The 19881-nt window shown below is 48.3% G+C and overlaps 1 protein-coding gene across 4 annotated transcripts; it reads right to left on the bottom strand.

Moving 5' to 3' along the window:
• Positions 1–988: 988 nt before the first annotated feature.
• On the bottom strand, positions 989–18983 carry LOC115074124 (ubiquinol-cytochrome-c reductase complex assembly factor 2). Of its 4 annotated transcripts, XM_029573306.1 has the most exons (6): positions 18690–18983; positions 16383–16535; positions 15333–15538; positions 13041–13115; positions 2604–2673; positions 989–1174 (listed from the first exon to the last, which is right to left on the bottom strand). In XM_029573306.1, the coding sequence occupies exons 3-6, from the start codon at positions 15468–15470 to the stop codon at positions 1077–1079; spliced, it is 381 nt and encodes a 126-aa protein (XP_029429166.1). In that variant the 5' UTR covers positions 15471–15538; positions 16383–16535; positions 18690–18983; the 3' UTR covers positions 989–1076. The 4 variants fall into 4 exon arrangements, with proteins under 4 accessions (XP_029429166.1, XP_029429167.1, XP_029429168.1 ...); XM_029573307.1 differs by lacking the exon at positions 16383–16535 and having other exon boundaries at positions 18762–18983; XM_029573308.1 differs by lacking the exon at positions 16383–16535 and having other exon boundaries at positions 18803–18983.
• Positions 18984–19881: the final 898 nt, after the last annotated feature.

Below are 19881 nucleotides of genomic sequence, written 5' to 3'. Positions count from 1 at the left end.
GTTGGGTTAGGTAGGGGGAGGGGAAGGTGCGGGGGGTGGAGGGAATGGAAGCAGGCTGCGCGCTCGGTGCGCGTGCAGGCTGCCGATTTTGGACAGCCTTGCGCGCGCCGACTCCGGATTTTAAAGGATATGCGCGGCTACGCGTGTATCTATAAAATCCGGCGTACTTTTGTTTGCGCCTGGTGAGCGAACAAAAGTACGCGCGGGTGTACTTTTATAAAATTTACCCCACTTTTAATATTTGTTCTTTAATGACAGACAAGGATCAAAAGCAGCCATACAAGAATAAAAACTTGCTCTAATTTTGCTGTCAAAAAAAAAAATCTTCCTTTCTTTTCTTGGACAATGATGAATTTCTAATATTACTCTGCTCTGGACTATTTTTATAGCAGTTTATAATTTTATAGTCAGTGCAGTTAAGGCATAGTCCCCCCCCCCCCACCCCCCATAAGTATGATAGATTCCTGTTCTGTTCATGCTGTATTCATTTTTTCTCTATGTGCAGTACCATTGTCAAGTATGTTTAGTGATAAACAGAGCAGCTGCATCACATGATTTTCTGCCCCACTGCATACTTGCCACGGAATGAAACAGTTCACATTACATTCATCTACACTACACGTTACCTCTGGGGTAGTGGTTCCCAACCCTGTCCTGGGGACCCCCCAGCCAGTTAAGTTTTCAGGATATCCACAATGAATATGCATGAGAGAAAATATGCATGCATATTCATTGTGGATATCCTGAAAACCCGGACTGGGGGGGTCCACAGGACAGGGTTGGGAACCACTGCTCTAGGGCCTTAAGATACAAAAACAAAATCTGCCTCGCAGCAGTAAAGGTCAGGCGTAATGTTGCAGAAGGCAGGGCAGGGAAGGCACTGAACAGATTTTTTTTTTTAATGTAGGGCACACCAGCATGATCCAGCCTGGTGATGCTGGGCGCTACAAGTAACACTGCTGTGAAAGCAGACCACCACCGCTGTTGGAAAGGGTGAAGTAGGTTTTTGGGGTTTTTTTTTTTTTATTTGCGATCTTGACAATACACAAAGCTTATAAAATGTATACATAGGGAGGCTATTCTCTGCCTCCTTCTTCAGGGCTCTTCTGGCTGAACTTCTCCCTCAGTTTCTTCCAGAGTCCTTTTTTGGCCTCTTCCATCTGTTTCATGCTATCTGCAAACAAGAGCAGAGAATCCCATTACTCCCTGCTCATTCTGTTAGCCTGACCCTTCCCTCAGCCCTAGCGCCAGCTGCTGAGGCCTTATCATGCCACCGGGACAGGTTCGGTCAGTCCTGGTTTCCTCCTGCTGCACAGAAGGACCTCCCCTAGGAACGTTATAGCATTCTGGAAGGATTAGACTTTCGACAGGGCTTTTCCCATTCTGTATCTCTGGGAAAAATGTTGTGTACATCTGACCCCTAAGCGTGCCACAGAGTGGGTCAACTCATCCCCGCTGACCTGCTGCCAATAACATAAATCCCACCTTCTCCTCCCCAGGAATGCTCCCTGTGCTTTTCCTGCCATCAGGCTCCTGAGTTGTTTTATTTATCTGGCGTTGCGTATTCCCAATGACGGGTTCAAGCAATAACAGTGTCTGGATTTAATCAAAATATCAACTTGCTGCCTTTTTTTTTTTTTATAACGTTATTGTTGTTTCGCTTAGTCTTACTGCTAGATTTCCTTTTTTAGCACTTTCAAAACATGGTGCAAAAGTGCTTAGAAGGTGATTCACTCTGTCCATTTGGGGGCACAACAACTTTCCTCTAAGTGGACCAATTGGGACCAAGGGTCAAGCATAGGCCTGGAATTGATCAGATCAGACGGAGGTCATTTTCCATAAGATCATGTTGGAAAGTGCTGGAAAATTCATAGATAAGGTATATGCAGGATTTTCACATCTTTTCTTGCTTCATTAAAAAAAAAAAAAAAGCCTTAGCATTTGGAATATAGATTTTCATGTATAATTATCCTTTAAATGCAGCAGTGTGATGCCTGCCCAGAGTTATTCTACACAATAATCGCCTGCCACTGCCCCCCTCCAAGCTCTGAGCCAAAACTCAAAAGACCCGCTGAGGCCCCAGCTCTCGTCACACGTGGCCCAGGGTTGGCTTTTCCGTCCTGTGCAGTTTTTACATTAGGTTGCACTTGGGCTCCCAGTCTGGGGAATCCTTCTCAGTCCCTGACATTAGTGAGTTTTTCTACTTGAGTTGCAGCATTACACCCCTGTTCAATTTAAGTGAAATGTGCCTGGAGGAATACAGTGATTTGCAACCCCTGGGGCTAATTGAGCCCCAGATATCTTAGAAAGAATACAAGAGACCCTAATATGTTTGGGGATCCATGGGCACTAGACCTTCTCTCATGTTTCTGGAGTACGAGTACACCTCCCTCTCCTGCTATACTGTGCCCAGAGACTTTCTACTGGTTAAACAGCGATGCAACCTGCACACCAACGGAGAGAGGCAGCACTACATGGCAGTCCTAAACACGAGGAAGTCGCAAAAGGAAATGAACTCCACTCTGGAATGAAAGTAACTGAGAACAGGCTCTACCTCCCCGAGCCTGAAACGTGTGGAAGCCATCAGCAGGCAAGGCTCTTACCAGTGGCAAGCACCATCCGGCATTCTTCCAGTGTCACTTCAGTGAAACTCGTATCCCTCAGGCGGGGATACTGAAAGAGAGAGAGAGAGGTGGTCACAGCGGTGAGAGAGCTCAGTAGGTCACACAGCCACAAAACTTCCAGGGGGCTAATACCAATCAGGACACCTTGCTAAACTTTCCCAGGCTCCTGGACGAGGTAGCCAGCATGGCAGAGAGGTGCGAGTGTTCACAAACAGTGCCTGACCTGTTCTAATCACTGCGGAAAGGCTCTTAGACCCAGAGAAAACCTTATTCCTGCACGTGCCAGCCCTCGCCTTTGGGGGAATGTGCCCACGGACACCAGGGATTTAACATGGCTACTTTTCTTTGTGACGGTGGGCAAACGCTCAACTAATGTCCCCAGGACTTGAGCTCTTTCGCACAGGACAAAGGTTCTTGAATAGCCTTAGGCCCAGGGCAGATGCCTCTCTAATTACAAGGATTGTAACATTTCTGTGGAAAGCAGCCATTCGTCTTCCTTATTTTCTGATGCTTTCCCATAAATTCCTGGCTCAGAAACAAAACATTTAGACTATTTTGGCTCACTGAAAAGACGGAGACCTCGTGAGACTACCAAAGTCATGGGAGACAAAGAAAGCAATTATGAAAAATGGAAAGCTTTCCAAAACAGGCCCAAAGCAGCTGAAATTCTACCAAGAAACAAGTCTCAGCTTCATGGGCCCCAGGGCACCTGGAGAGCCAAAGATCAGTTTGGTCCAAGCTTAAGGACAGTGTGGCACCCACTCACCCCCACAGGAAGTTACTGGGGTACCCAAGTGGATACAAGAGGAAAGGGGGGCTGCACATTAAGAGAGAGCCCCTCCGAGAGGAAAACTACAGAATCAGTGGGCAGATCACTCCTGGCGAGGCATGTCAGCAGTGTTTTGTGGCATAATGGTGCCACCTCATGGCTGGACTGTGAGTTATCTGCCACCAAACCTCTAGCAAGGATTTCAGTGCAGATTCAGCAACACAGCTCACCCCATGTGGTGGTGGTGGTTCACACAAGTCAGCACCGTGCCGTGTTGCATTTTTTTTTTTTTTACAAATGCATCAGTATCCCAGACTATTATTATTAATAACAGACAAGCCTCAACTTCAAATTTAAGTGACAGTGTTAACTCCTGAAAGCTAGTCAAGAATTGTATCAAGTTAGCCCAATAACAAGATATTGCCTTGTATTTGGGGTTTTTTTTGGTTTAACTTAAGTGACAGTGAGCCAAGGGGAACTTGTACGAGTGGATTTCAGAACATCTGCTGCTCGTGCAGGCCTTCTGAGCTGCTGAGCACTGAACATTCGTAGCTCTGGTGCATCCTGGCAGGGTCAGGGTCCAACATGCATGTGTGGAGAATATGTACAGCTACACCTTACACTTCCACTCAGTCACCAAACGGAAATCTGTTGGCCCAAAGAAAAGTCGATAAGCAGCAGATGTTCAGGAATTTTCTAAGTCATGCTTTGCCTAGATGCTGGCATGCTCGGTTTATCTTTGAATCAATTGCCGTCCCTTGTGTTTCTCGGTGGGGGCGGGGATGTCACCAGGCTCTACAGGGTGCAGGTAAATCTCATCCCTCATCCAGTCAGGCCTTAGGGCTGAAGTTCAGTGTTCGAAAGTGACAAGAACCAAAACCAAAAGACAAGCTTCCCACAGCTCATCACAGGCAAGACTGCCAGTGTTTCGTGGCTCCACAGAGATTTTTTTTTTCTTTAAGAGAAACACTGCTCATACTTTTCACCAGTTCTCAAATCCCCGGCTGCAAAGTGTGCACAGCTCCTTCCACCTGCTTTTTCTGTGGGTATATTTTTGCTGGAAAAGTAAGCACACAGTTGAAAATGCAAACTACATGTGTACTTTTACACACACACACACACACACACCTTCCCAATGCAACTAAAGGTTTGTGCACTGCGGAAGGATTCGTGGGCCAGGGGAGGGTAGTTTTCCGGATGGCCACTAAATGGGGGTAAAAGGCTTTTCACCAGTGTAAATCGCTTTGAAATTGTCCTTCCCCTGTTTTGCGGAGAGAGGAGGCAGCTGGACAGATTGCTGCTTTTCTCCAAACAAAGAGACACATTCACTGCAAAGGTATTCAGGAGGAGTCGGGTGTCATTACTTCCCGGCTAAGATCCAAATGCAGGGTCTGAGCCATGAGCCATTTGGCTGACACTGAGACCTCGTGGCAGGGGTTTAACATCCTACCACCAGTACCCACTCGGCACAAAATGATGTAACGAGCACTGCCAAAGCAGGAAGATTAAACAAAGAACGTCCCCATCTACCCCAACCTCTAAGGGCCAGACAGGAGTTGATCTAAGTGCCAATGAAAAGAAAATTATTCCTTACCTGCTAAATTTCGTTCCTGTAGTACCACGGATCAGTCCAGACCCTGGGTTATGTCCCCCTTCCAGCAGATGGCGTCAGAGCAAAAACTGACTGGACACCCACCTATAAGCAGGTGCACTCTCTGCGTCCCCTCAGTATAAAGTACATCAAAGCAAGAAAGAATGCAGTGGATGAAGCAAGATATGCAAACAGAAAAACTGGTACCCTGGAGCATCCAGAAACATCAACCTGCAAACAGAACGATCAGCAAACCTCCGAATAGTACTGAAAAACCTGAGCTGAGTAATCGAGCCGACCGTCAGTCGGACACTTTAACTTTTGGGTGGGCATCTGGACTGATCCGTGGTACTACAGGAACGAAAATTAGCAGGTAAGGAATCATTTTCTTTTCCCTGTATGTACCCGGATCAGTCCAAACCCTGGGATGTACCAAAGCTTCCCTTATACAGGGTGGGCCCCTGAAAGCCCGGCTCGAATTACCTGAGCACCAAAAGAGCCAAAGACCGGGGCCTGGAGGTTCAGCCAGTAATGACGCTCAAAAGTGCGCAAAGACTTCCAAGTCGCCGCACAACATATTTCCTGTGGAGAAACCGAACGCCTTTCTGCCCAAGACATTGCTTGAGCCCGCAGTGAATGAGCTCTAATACCGTCCGGGGGGGGGGGGGGGGGAGTGCCTGCGCCGATGTAGGCCGAAGAGATAGCTTCTTTCAACCACCGGGCGATGGTTTTCATCGCCTTGTGTCCCCTCTAAGAGCCGTGCCATAAGACAAACAGATGGTCGGAGAGGTGAAAATCATTCGTCGCCTCCAAGTACCGAATGAGGACCCGTTTGACATCGAGGCATCGGAGCTCCCTGGAATCCTCGTCCGAGAAGGATGGAAGCTCCGACTGATTCAAATGAAAAGGCGACACGACCTTAGGTAGAAAGGCCGGCACTGTGGTCAAAGAGACTCTTGAGTCAGTGAAACGAAGATAAGGCTCCCGGCAGGACAAGGCTTGAAGCTCCGAAATCCTCCTGGCAGAGGAAATGGCCACTAAAAATACCGTCTTGAGCACGAGATCCTTCAGAGAAGCCCTCTTCAAAGGTTCGAAAGGTGGTCCGGCGAGGATCCGAAGAACCAGATTTAAGTCCCACGAAGGCGCCACTGCATGTGCTGGTGGCTTGACGTGTTTCACACCCTTCAGAAAACAGACTATGTCCTGGTGGGACGAAAAAATAGCACCTTCTCGGCGAGGAATCAGAACACCAGGAGCAGCCACTTGAACTCTTAGGGAATTGTAAGCCAATCCTTTATCCAGTCCCTGCTGTAGAAAGGAGAGAACCTGCGGCACAGACGCTTGACCAGGAGGAACTGGCACCGTTTCACACCAAGCTTCAAATACTTTCCAGACCCGGACATAGGCAACGGAAGTGGGAGTCTCTTGCCCGAAGCAATGTAGAAATAACAACCTCCGGGTAGCCCCGTCTCCTCAGGCGGCGCCTTTCAAAAACCAGGCCGCAAGACAGAAGCGATCTGCCTGGTCGAAAAATACGGGACCCTGGTGGAGGAGATTCGACAGATGTCCAAGCCAAATGGGTCCCTCCACTGCTAGATTGACCAGGTCTGCAAACCATGGCCTTCGAGACCACTCTGGAGCTATCAGAATCACGGATCCCCGATGGGACTCTATTCTTCGCAGTACCTTCCCGATCATGGGCCATGGCAGAAACACAGAGTAAGATCTTGGGAGGCCACGGCAGAACCAGAGCATCCACGCCTTCCGCGCCATGTTACCTTCTGCGGCTGAAGAATCGCGTTCCAGTGAGTGGCCATGAGGAACTCCCCACCTGCCGAAAACGAGCTCCACCGCCTCCTCAGAGAGTTCCCACTCCACTGGATCTATGCGTTGATGGCTTAGGAAATCCGCTTGGACATTGTCCACTACGGCTATGTGCGAAGCTGCCAGATGGGAGAGGTGGCATTCCGCCCAGTCCATCAGACTGTCCGCCTCCAGCGAGACGTGGAAACTGCTTGTGCCTCCCAGGCGATTGATATAAGTCACTGTGGTCGCATTGTTGGAGAGCACTCTAACGGCCCTGCCCTGAATGAGAGGAAGGAACTGCCCTGGTCTCCAGGTGATTGATAGGCCACGCCGCCTGCACTGTTGACCATTGTCCTTGTGTGGAAGTCCTGCCGCAAACTGTCCCCCAATCGGAGAGGCTGGCATCTGAGGTTACTATGATCCACTGAAGAATTTCCAACTCCATCCCCTGTAACAGATGGTCCAGCTGGAGCCACCAGGAGAGGCTGTGATTGGCCACCTTCGGTAGTGGCAGGGGTGCCTGGAAATCCTGGGACACAGGCTTCCAGCAGGAAAACGACGGCCTCTGCAAAGGACGCATATGCGCAAATGCCCACGGAACCAGATCTATAGTGGAAGCCATAGTACCTAGGACCTGCAGATAGTCCCAAGCTGTCGGGGGCAAGAGGCAACGAAACCGCTGCAGCTGGCCCAGGAGAGCATGTGCTCGGTCCTGGCAGAGAAAAACCTTGCACACCTTGTTGTTGAAGAGCGCTCCCAAGAAGTCAAGCTCCTGCGAAGGCACCAGACAGCTTTTGGCAAAATTGACGACTCATCCTAGAGAGTGGAGGAGGTGCAGGACCTTGCCGACTGATTGCTGACACTGGGACTCTGATTTTGCTCGGATGAGCCAATCGTCCAGGTACGGATGGACTAGAACACTGTCTCGCTGGAGCGCCGCCACTACCACCACCATTACCTTGGTAAAGGTGCAGGGTGCGGTCGCTAGTCTGAATGGCAGGGCTTGGAATTGAAAGTGCTGGCCGAGGATTTTGAAGTGAAGAAATCGTTGATGATCCCGTAGGATTGGGATGTGAAGATAGGCCTCAGTCAGGTCTAGGGAGGCTAGAAACTCCCCCCGATGCACGGCCGCAATAACAGAGCATAGCGTTTCCATCCAGAAATGAGGGATCTTGAGAGCCCTGTTGACCATCTTGAAGTCCAGTATGGGGCGGAAAGAGCCTTCCTTCCTGGAACCACGAAGTAGACGGAATAATGGCCTAACCTGTGTTCTGACGTTGGGACTGGCAGGATGGCTCCTAAGCCGAGGAGTCGATCTAATGTCTGGCAGACGATCGCCTGCTTCTTCTGAGGCCCACAGGGAGAGAAGAGAAACCTGTCTCTTAGGGGTCTGAGGTGATTTTGGTCCACTCCTCGTAGAAGAGAGATAGGCGTCCTCCTATCTTGGGAATGGGGGAGTGGACCAGCAAGACTTCATTGGTTAGGCTTGGACACTCCTCCTTGGGAGGGTGCTTCCCAGGCTGGACGTCTGACCCGAAAGGAATGAGACAAGGCTTGGGACAGAGAGGAGGGCGGTCTCTGGTTGACCGGTCTGGACTGTCAGAAGCAACGCTGACCCCGGAAGCGGCTTCGCGTAGCGCTGAATGTTCTGGCCTGTCTAGGCCAATCCTCTGGTAGCTTGTGTACCTTATTCTCCCCGAGAGACTTAATCATCTGATCCAGTTCATCACCAAAGAGTAATTTAACATAGAAACATAGATAGAAACATAGAAATGACGGCAGAAGAAGACCAAACGGCCCATCCAGTCTGCCCAGCAAGCTTCACATTTTTTTCTCATACTTATCTGTTTCTCTTAGCTCTTTGGTTCTATTTCCCTTCCACCCCCACCATTAATGTAGAGAGCAGTGATGGAGCTGCAACCAAGTGAAATATCAAGCTTGATTAGTTAGGGGTAGTAGGGGTAGTAACCGCCGCAATAAGCAAGCTACACCCATGTTTATTTGTTTTACCCAGACTGTGTTATTCAGCCCTTATTGGTTGTTTTTCTTCTCCCCTGCCGTTGAAGCAGGGAGCTATGCTGGATATGCGTGTAGTATCAGTTTTTCTTCTCCCCTGCCGTTGAAGTAGAGAGCTATGCTGGATATGCGTGAAGTATCAGTTTTTCTTCTCCCCTGCGGTTGAAGCAGGATATGCATTGAAAGTGAAGTATCAGGCTTATTTGGTTTGGGGTAGTAACCGCCGTAACAAGCCAGCTACTCCCCGCTTTGTGAGTGCGAATCCTTTTTTCTTCTCCCCTGCCGTTGAAGCAGAGAGCTATGCTGGATATGCGTGAAGTATCAGTTTTTCTTCTCCCCTGCCGTTGAAGCAGAGAGCTATGCTGGATATGTATTGAAAGTGAAGTATCAGGCTTATTTGGTTTGGGGTAGTAACCGCCGTAACAAGCCAGCTACTCCCCACTTTGTGAGTGCGAATCCTTTTTTCCACATTTCCTCTTGCTGTTGTAGCTTAGAGTGATGTTGGAGTCACAGTAACCATGTGTATGTTTATTGAATAAGGGTATTATCTCCAGGCAGTAGCCGTCATTCTGGCGAGCCACCCACTCTTTATTGACGGCCTCTTGATTTTATGGATCCACAGTGTTTATCCCACGCCCCTTTGAAGTCCTTCACAGTTCTGGTCTTCACCACTTCCTTCGGAAGGGCATTCCAGGCATCCACCACCCTCTCCGTGAAGAAATACTTCCTGACATTGGTTCTGAATCTTCCTCCCTGGAGCTTCAAATCGTGACCCCTGGTTCTGCTGATTTTTTTCCTATGGAAAAGGTTTGTCGTTGTCATTGGATCATTAAAACCTTTCAAGTATCTGAAAGTCTGTATCATATCACCTCTGCTCCTCCTTTCCTCCAGGGTGTACATATTTAGATTCTTCAATCTCTCCTCATAAGTCATTTGATGAAGACCTTCCACCTTTTTGGTCACCCTTCTCTGGACCGCCTCCATCTTGTCTCTGTCTCTTCGGAGATACGGTCTCCAGAACTGAACACAATACTCCAGGTGAGGTCTCACCAAGGACCTGTACAAGGGGATAATCACTTCCCTTTTCTTACTCGATATTCCTCTCTCTATGCAGCCCAGCATTCTTCTGGCTTTAGCTATCGCCTTGTCACATTGTTTCGCCGACTTCAGATCATTAGACACCATCACCCCAAGGTCTCTCTCCTGCTCCGTGCACATCAGCCTTTCTCCCCCCATCGAATACAGTTCATTCGGATTTCCACTCCCCATATGCATGACTTTGCACTTCTTGGCATTGAATGTCAGCTGCCATGTCTTCGACCACTCTTCCATCTTCCTTAAATCCCGTCTCATTCTCTCCACTCCTTCCGGCGTGTCCACTCTGTTGCAGATCTTAGTGTCATCCACAAAAAGACATACCTTACCTTCTATCCCTTCCGCAATGTCGCTCACAAAGATATTGAAAAGGACCGGTCCCAACACCGATCCCTGCGGTACACCGCTTAAAACCGCTCTCTCTTCAGAGAGAGTTCCATTTACCATCACACATTGTCTTCTGTCCGTCAACCAGTTTGCAATCCAGGCCACCACCTCGGCACTCACTCCTAAGCTTCTCATTTTATTCACCAGTCTCCTGTGCGGGACAGTGTCAAAAAATTTACCTTTGAAGGGCAGAGAACAAAGCTGTGCCTTCAAGGAAGCATCCGCCGACCAGTTGCGGAGCCAGAGGAGATGCCTTGCTGAGACCATGGAGTGAGCTAGCACCCGCAGAAGATCATACAGAGCATCTGCCCCGTACGCAATGATGGCCTCTAGGCGTTCCGCCTGCTGCGCTTCCTCTGGAGGTAGATCTTGAGCTCCCAGGAGCTGTTGAACCCATAAGAGACCTGCTCTTTGCATGAAGGAGCTGCAGACCGCCGTCTAAACACCCAAGGCGGAGACTTCAAAAATCCTCTTCAGATAGATTTCCAGCTTTCTATCCTGAACGTCCCCGTAAGGCCGCACCTCCGGTGACCGGAATGGTTGTTCTCTTCGTGACCGCAGTCATGGAAGCATCAACCTTCGGGAGCTTGAGAAGCTCTAGAAAGTCTTCCGGGAGCGGATAAAGCTTGTTCATGGCCCTGCCTACCCGGAGCGATGCCTCCGGAGTGTCCCATTCCCAGGAAAGCAATTCCAGTATCATTGGATGAGAAGGAAAGGTCTTGGCTGGAGGCCGAAGACCTGCTAGAATGGGGTCTCCCCGCTTACTCACGTTCTGTGGACCCATGGGCTCCGCAGCGGGGTCAATGTCCAATTCGTCCACCACATGTGGGATGATGGGATAGAACTCGTCCTGCTGAAAAAGGCGAAAAACGTGGGGGGTCATCTCCCTCCATTTGTGCCTGGGACCCTGGATCATCCAGATCTGGGTCCCCTGAGGGGTCTGGAGCCGGATCTGCATTCTGGTTGACCGGAGGGGACACCAACCGAACTTGGCAGGGCCCTTGAGTGCCAACTGGTCCGTGGGAGCCTCCTGGCCTCTGGACAGCGACAGCCCCTGTAGGACTCTGAGGCACTGGTGGGGGTGGTAAAGGATCCACCAACCTGGGCACCTTGGGGGGGGGGGGGGGGGTTTAGGACCGGACGCTGGATCCTGGGGTTAGCTCCTCCGAGCCAAATATGCATTGTGCATAAGGAGAATAAACTCCACCGAGAACGGCTCTGGTACAATCCGCGGGGGGCCCTGAGGGAGGGTCACTCAGAGAGGTTTCCTTGTCCGAGAGGTGGGCCGGGAGCAAGACCGGGGGGGGGGCGGGGGGGGGCGAACGCCCGAGGTCTGCACTGTCCTCCTGATGAAATGGTGCCAGCTCCCCTGCAGACAAAACGGCCGCCATTCCCACGCTGTCCGGGAACGGGGCCGGTCTCTCAGACAGCGATCACGCATGGCCGCGCGAAGAAGGACGCGCTCTTGGGCTCGAGGGACCTTCCCCACCGGGGAGACACCTCGTGCAAAGTCCAGCCCAGGAGAGCCATGAAGCGAGCTCTCCAGGGCACTGCATCGCGTTGCCCGCGGCACGGGGGAAGAAAACAGCTGTGAGGAAAATTCACCCCCCCGAACGCTGCCTAAACGAGGCAGAAGGAGAACGCGATTGAACCGGCCCCAACTCAGAGCGCTTCACCGGGCGCTACCAAAACTAAAACTATTTTTTTTTCTGACAGAGGAATGCCGCTTCTTTATCTGTGCTGCCCCGAGGCAAACGGCTTCTCAGGGCAGCAAATCGGGCCGAAGGGGGAGAGGTTGGACCACCAACTTACGCCCCTGGTGAAAAAGGAAGAAATCCCTGTAAAACAGACAGAACAGAGAGAACTCACCCCAACAGTCAAAAAACATAAGCCCCCAACCTGGAGAAAGAGCCGACAGCCAGAGCTCAGTCTGCAAGCTGAGGGGTTGGTAAGTAAGAAATCCCTCACACTAATCTCTATAACTTTTTTTTTGTTTTGGTTTTTTTTTTTTAAACTTGCTCCATCCACATCAGAGAGAGAATCAAATAAGGAAGAAAAACCCTATTCTCTCTTCACACAGAGGGGAACCGCAGATGTAACCCTCATCTGCTGAGTCAGAGGAAATACTGAGGGGATGCAGAGAGTGCACCTGCTTATAAGTGGGTGTCCTTCCAGTTTTGGTTCAGATTCCATCTGCTGGACGGGGGACATAACCCAGGGTCTGGACTGATCTGGGTACGTACAGGGAACAATGTTTATGCTCAGTTTTGAGATGGGCTTAATATGCGAGGCACGTGATGTACTGTGCTGAATTATGATGCATTTAACTGCCTATTCTGCTCTCTACAGTTGACTGAATAAAGTTTTCACAGTGAAAATGCTGAGCACCTATATTGTGACCCTTCTCCACTCAAATTAATGTGTCCTTTGGAGAACTAAATATGGCAAAGTAGGAAGGGCAGTGCACCTACTTTACATGCTCCTTCCTCTCCAGCTCTCATCAGGCACACCTCACACACAGCCTCTTTTCCTAGTTGTTTCCACTTTCAGCTGTCTTTAAGGTTCCATTATGCCCGGCCTCCAAGATGTTCTTGTTGTCTCCCTCATCCCCTTTAGCATGCAGGCCAAACACTGCCACAGCCTCCCACTGGCTTCCTTTTTCTTCGAGGACTAAGAGTGCTGCTGCAAAGGGGCTCCCAGCACGAGGCAGCATCAGGAATAAAGCCCAGCCCTTCCCCTACACGAGCGTTACCTTGTATCTGTAGAAGCTGCTATTGATCCGAGCCAAGCTGTCATACATCTGGTCACATGTTTCTGTATCAGAAACCTGCAATGGAGATGAGAAACACACACAGCCACAGTCAACCCACAGTCCTTGCTAAAGAGTCACTGCCCACTTTGCATTGGGAGATATTCCACAAGTTTACATGCAAGTTGCATTCCCTACGCCATGAAAGCAGCATTATACATTCAAGTTCCATTTTTGGAGACTCTTTAAAAGCCATGTCAACCCCTGCCCTTATTTATTTTATTTATTTATTTGTATTTTTCTATACCGGCATTCACGGAGTTCGTATCATGTCGGTTTACATAAAACAAGGGGTGAGAAATACATTATAACGTAAATAACTAATAACATAAGAGTATACATTAAAAGGTAAAACAAGTGCATGGAAGAAAAAAGTTACAATAAAACGGGGTCATTCTAACTGGGATTAGAGTTAGAGGAAAGATAAACAGTTTAACGAGAAGTAAAACATTGTAATGATTGGTAGATGTAGCACTCTCCACATAAAAGGGAGGATGATGTTCACAACCCCTGGGAGGAGAGTCCCAGCCACTGCAAAATGGCAACACCTTGTAGCAGGACTTAGGCTGCAGAGGAACACGGCCCTTGGAGGAGGAACATTACCGCAATGACTGAATAAGTTCGTGGGAAGGGAAATAGAAAATAGGGGACAAGCCCGCCTGTGGCACCGTAGCCCACAAGAGAGAGGCTCCAGCTCAACTGGAACCAAGAGGAGAAAGATAAAACCACAAACTCAGGCAAAGCAGGATTCCAGGATAGGATCACAAGATACCCGTTTTAGGAAGGCATTTTTTTTTCTTTTTACAGTGCTATTTATTTAACCAACATGAACATGGCACTTGAGGTAAAGTTTGTTCCAGTTTATCACAGGACAGACTCATCCATTAGCAAACTTCAAATTGCCAATGGATGATTTAAAGGGCACCCATCTGACATACTATGAACCTCCCCACTGCTGCTTCCAAAATGTGTGCCATTCACCCTTATTCTCCACCCTACACACACACTTTACTCAAAATGAAGAGGACCCTGGTTGTCCCACAGCTCTCAGCAGCCCAGTCAGAATGACATTAACTCTCCTTTCTGTCAGAACTAAGAAGTGCCATGCTGGGCCAGCCCAAGGTCTGGGCCCAAGAACCTGGCAGATCCCAAAAAGTAGGTATTCACTCCCAGGGACTGCATTGGCTTTTCCTAGTCTACTTAGATTTATGGACTTTTCCTCACCTCTTTAAACCCCTTTACACTAATCTCCCTGCCCGTGCTATCTGGCAAGAGATTTCAGTGTTGATAGTACACCGAGTGAAAACTACTTTCTACAGTTTTGTTTTAAATCTGCTGGTTGTTAGTTTCATGGAATGTCCCCTTATTTTAGTTGAAAGGGTAAATAACCATCCTTTATATACCCGGTCCACCCAACTCATATCCCCTCCTGCTCATCTCTTCTCCAAGCTGAAAGCCCTAACCTGTTTAGCCTTTAAGGGAGCCATTCCATCCCCTTTATCCTCCTTCCTGCAACACTTCATATTCCTAGAAACTGTCAAAAATAACCTCAAACTCAGCTGTTCGTTTGCTGCATGCAGTGCCCAGATTTGATTGCAGCTCTGTACATAAAAGGTGGACAGGGTAATGTTGTGTACTGACCTATGGATAAAAGCCAGCAATGACCCACCAGCCACAGGCTCCTGTTGCATTCTCATGGTTATCCCCCCGTCTCCTGCCCTGTGGCGATCCCATAATTAGTTAGCCTTTTGCTTCCACTATGACCCCCAGGGACATCATGCAGACTCTCATCTCAAAGTGACCTCATGTACGTGGTCCCTTGTGGTGACACACACCTCACATGCTCTGCCTCCGACCCTTGGGGTGTGCTCTCCCACTCATCACATATCCTGACAGCTTAAATCTCCCCGTTCAGTACTGCTGCTGATTCTCTTGTTTTAGTGTTTAGGGCATTTAATGCCTTTTTTATTTTTTTGGGTAGTTTAATATTTACTGATCATTTATTTTACGTTTATGATTGCTTAGTGTGCATTGATTATGCTGCGACTGTATTTTAGGATTGCTTTAACGTATATTTAATTATGCAAGTTATGATGTTTCTCACAAGGAACAAACTGATTTCAGACCTGTGAGTTAAAAATGTGCCATAAATAAATAAAACGAACAGGTGAGCATCTCTCCACTCAGCCTATCCTCTTGTGGGGGGGGGGGGGGTCCTGCCAGCGCCCACCTCACCTGTGTGCTCTCTCCTTCCCGAAAGGCCTGTGCCACCCGCTGCCTCAGGAAGGCGCCCAGATCCCGGCCCTGCTTGGTGTCGTCCAATGGCCATTCCTCGCACAGCTTCAGGAAGCGGCGGTAACGCGTGGCTGCCATGTCAACGTACACAATGGCCGTCTAAGTCCTCAAATCCTGTGTGACTGAAGCAGCATCCCAGTGGCCATCTATGATTTGGGTATAAAAATGTGTTAAAGTTTATAACTTGGGCCTATATTGCTTTTAAATTACCTTGGATGCCTTTGACCAAAGACAGGATAAAGCTTTCCCTGTACAACGTTAGGAGCCATAGCTATTGAGATGAGCATATAATGAGCTAGCAGACTCTTAAATCTATGTAAAAAGATTTGCATATCCCCAATGGCAGAGTTGGGGCAACTCCATTGGAAGATTTACTTTTAACTATGTACAGGGACATTGAGTAATTGATTATGCAAGCCTATAACCAACTAAATAAAACTCTAGACATCAAAGAGATAAAGACTCTTAAATTCAAACTCCAAATCATACCTATCAGACCACAATCAAATAGTTTTCTACGTCAAGAGATCAATGCAAATACCAGTACTCAATGTCACTACAAATCTTCATTAATTTCCCAAGGGACATACAAGCAGAATAGTGTAAAGAAATATAGCAAAGAACCTTAGAAAAATCAACAATAGAAAACCAGATCAACACTTCCCTAATGAAAAATGAGTCAGACCCCCACAGGGCATTCATCAAGCAGTAACAGACATAAAAGCAATTTTCCACAGAGCAGCAAGGAAATCAACAACTACAAATTCAGAAATAATAAGCCTGTCCAAACAAAACATATCAAATGTAGCCTGCTTTAATAAAAGGAATGTAAAACCCTAAGATAGATGTGAAAACTTCCCTCTGGGAAGGTTTATGCAGGACCTACTTTTGTAATCTTAGAGATTACAAGGCAACTCTGAAATGGAAAAACATCAGATTCCATGAAAAAGGAAAACCTTCAGAAATAAGACTACAGAAATTACTACTTACCTGATAATTTCCTTTTCTTTAGGACAGTCAGATGAATCCAGAACAAGTGGGTTATGCACCTCTACCAGCAGATGGAGATGGAGTAAACTGAGATCACAGTACATAGACCTCCTGCAGTGATATCAGTCTGCCAGTATTTTCTTCAAAAGCAAACTGTGGACAGACAAGTAAAAAACTTGATTAAAACAAGTTAATCATGTTAATACTCAGCCAACAGGAAGCACTGAGCTCATACAAATGTATCAACAATTAGTCTAGGGACTAGACTAACACCATTAATCCCTGTAATACATAGTCACACAAAAGGACCATAGTACAATCATTCGGAGCCAAGGGAGGGAAGCTGGATTCATCTGACTGTCCTAAAGAAAAGGAAATCATCAGGCAAGTAGTATTTCTCATTTCTTAGTGTCCAGTCAGATGAATCCAGAATAAGTGAGATGTACCCAAGCTACTCCCGAATAGGGCAGAGGGCTGCCCGCGATCCTGTCAAAACTGCACATGCAAAGACTTCATCCTCCCGGGCCTGCACATCCAGACGATAATACCTGGAAAAGGTGTGTAAGAAGGATCACATCACAGTTCAGCAAATATTGATGGGAGACAGCAACCTTAACTTCTATCCATGATACTGCCTGAGCCCTAGTGGAATGAACCCTAACCAGACTAGGTGACGGCCTGCCAGCATCAATGTATGCTGCCGTGACTACCTCCTTACTCCAGCAGGCTATTGTATCCCGCTAGGCCAGCTCTCCTTGTTTAGTACCATCGTGAAGGACAAACAGGTGATCTGTTTTCCGTAAAGGCTCAGTAACCTCCAGATACATTACTTGACATCCAAGGTCGCAACAGATGATACTCCCTTACATCTCTGTCCAGAAACAGCAGGGAGATGGACTAATTCAGGTGAAAGTCAGTGACCACCTTTGATAAAAAGGAAGGAACAGTACGCATCTGTATCACCCCTGGAGTCACCCAGAGGAATGGCTCCTGGCAAGACTAGGCCTGCAGTTCAGAAACTCTCTGCACAGAACAAATTGCCACAAGAAATACTGTTTAAGGTCAGTAACTGCAAGGACAGGTTATGCGTCGGTCTAAACGTAGGACCCGCTAAGAAATCCAAGACCAAATTAAGACTCCATAAGGGTGCCAGAAACTGCAAGGGAGGACGAAGATGTGTCATTACTTTCAGGAAATGGGCCACATCAGTATCAGTCGACAAGGAACCTCCATTCACTTGGCCCCTGAAACACGCGAGAGCCCCTACTTGTACCTTTAAGAAATTAAGGACCAAACCTTTATTCAAGCTATCCTGCAAAAATTCCAAAATGAGTGGAATCTTGACCAAATGAGGAAGAGCACCTCGATCCTCATACCAGGCCTCAAACTCACACATAGGCCAAGGAAGTGAAGGACTTTCTAGCTCTAAGCAAAGTGGAAATCACTGCCACCGAGTATCCGCATTTCAGCAAGTGAGCCCTTTCGAGGGCTAAATAACTTGACTCCTGTATCTCACGGTTGATACTCTTTAGTACTGGAACAGAATATCTGGACATTCCCCTCACCCCTAACAATAATAATTTATTCTTATTATACATCTTACCACAAAAGTGCTCGAGGCATAGAACCAAACACATGTATATGAAATATAACAAATACAATCATTTATACAATCTTGAAAAATACAGTATTTTAAACACAATATTAAGATAAAACAGCAAATTTCAAAAGAATGCAGGCTGCTTAATCAATTACATCTTATTTATTTAACGAGGCCCTGCAAGCTCATTTTCAGAGGAATTCCCCCTTCTTTTTCGGTACAGAGCTGGACTTTGTGGAAATGGAATGTAGTTGCATGCCGAGAAGTTAACTAGAACTAGCGAGACCTGCTTTACTGCCCTGTGCAAATGATTACTGTGCCACCCCCTCTGGCAGTGGCAGTACCCAGTGGTGGAAGTCAAGGAGCATAGGGCCTGTTCAGTCAGCAGAGACCTATAAGTTCTGCAGAAGTCCTGCCTTCTCCCATAGGTTTCCTTACTGAACAGGAAGCTTGTAACTGAGGGGGTGCATTGGCTCACAGTACCCAGCTCTGTGAACTCCACTGCCCTTTTAAAACAAGGAGAGACCAAGAGGGGAAGCACTGGAGACAGAGGCAGAACCAGACTGAGGGATAGGTAACGCAGGTATGTGCCTAGGGTATCAAATTCTAAGGCTGGGAAATCTATTACTATTTTGTTTTTTAGTTTCACTTCTTTATTTTAACCACTTTATGTATTACTTTGCTAACACATGTACAAATTATCATACCCAAAGAATGTCCGGAATTGGAGTCTTAGCAGTTAATTATTAGATTTTCCTCGATGTTAATTATGGAGGTACCGTTTCTTTAACAGCTGGAGACAAGGCTTGGAGTTCCTTACATGGACTCCCTTGATGCAGATTTGGTCTCCCGCCGGGGACGGGAGTAATATGCAGCCGTTACCCGCACTTCGCCTAGATCCAATCTCCTGGCTCGCTGGCGTTCGGGCTGTGCTAGTAAAGGCAGGCGGCCATATTGCAAGTGACGTCAGTGATGTCATCGGTGGGGGGGAGCGAGGCCTTATGGGTAGCTACCGGTTACTATGGTGATCATCGCAGTGTGCCTTGTCACTGACACTCGCTTATTTACCGCGAGATTGGGCTTCTTTTTGTAGTCATTCGCGGGGGTTTTTTCCGATTCGCGGGTTGCTTTTAATTGGGCTATTTTTTCTGCCAGTCGCGTTTTTTTGGGCTTGTTGGGCGGGACTTGTGCTCTGTATCATGTTACAGTGATTGGCTGCTGCTGCTGCGATGAAGCCTGTCCATAGCAGGCGCACCCTATCCCTATATTGCAGCAGTAAGCCAATCAGAGCAGAATGCAAGTCTTGTTGATGCACACGACACATTTTGTGGGCAGATCCAACCAGCACAGCATCGCACGTGGGCGGAACGGGAAGGCCAGCAGCACAGCGTTGGAGAGCAACAGCAAAGGAATCCAGAGTGTGCAGCTACAGCCAAGTATCAGGAGGGAAGGAATTAGCATGTTGGGAGGGGGAAATGAGAGTGTGGGGGCCAGAGATGTGCTTGGTGGGGGGTGGGGAATGAGTATGTGAGGGCCAGAGATGTGCTCAGAGGGGGGAATCGGTGTGTGCGGGGCCAGAGATGTGCTCTGAGGGGTTAGGGAGGGGGGAATCAGTGTGTGCGGGCCAGAGATGTGCTCTGAGGGGTTAGGGAGGGGGGAATGAGTATGTGGGGGCCAGAGATGTGCTTGGAGGGGTTAGGGGGGGGGGGGGGGGGATGAGAGTGTGGAGGCCAGAGATGTGCTCGGAGGGGTTAGGGAGGGGGGAATGAGAGTGTGGGGGCCAGAGATGTGCTCAGAGGGGTTAGGGAGGGGGGGAATGAGAGTGTGGGGGCCAGGGATGTGCTCGGAGGGGAGAATCAGTGTGTGCGGGGCCAGAGATGTGCTCGGAGGGGTTAGGGA

The sequence above is a fragment of the Rhinatrema bivittatum genome, chromosome 12 (genome assembly GCF_901001135.1).
Source record: "Rhinatrema bivittatum chromosome 12, aRhiBiv1.1, whole genome shotgun sequence".
Classification (NCBI taxonomy): domain Eukaryota; kingdom Metazoa; phylum Chordata; class Amphibia; order Gymnophiona; family Rhinatrematidae; genus Rhinatrema; species Rhinatrema bivittatum.
The sequence above is the reverse complement of the archived record's forward strand: the minus strand, read 5'-3'. Positions and strand labels throughout refer to the sequence as shown.

What these genes read in the sequence shown, in the direction of transcription:
- LOC115074124 (XM_029573306.1), bottom strand. Translation starts at nt 15,470, where the DNA reads ATGGCAGCCACGCGTTACCGCCGCTTCCTGAAGCTGTGCGAGGAATGG. An exon ending in GGGAAGGAGAGAGCACACAG is followed by an intron (nt 13,116 to 15,332) that starts GTGAGGTGGGCG and finishes TCTCCATTGCAG; the next exon opens with GTTTCTGATACAGAAACATG. An exon ending in GCAGCTTCTACAGATACAAG is followed by an intron (nt 2,674 to 13,040) that starts GTAACGCTCGTG and finishes TCTCTCTTTCAG; the next exon opens with TATCCCCGCCTGAGGGATAC.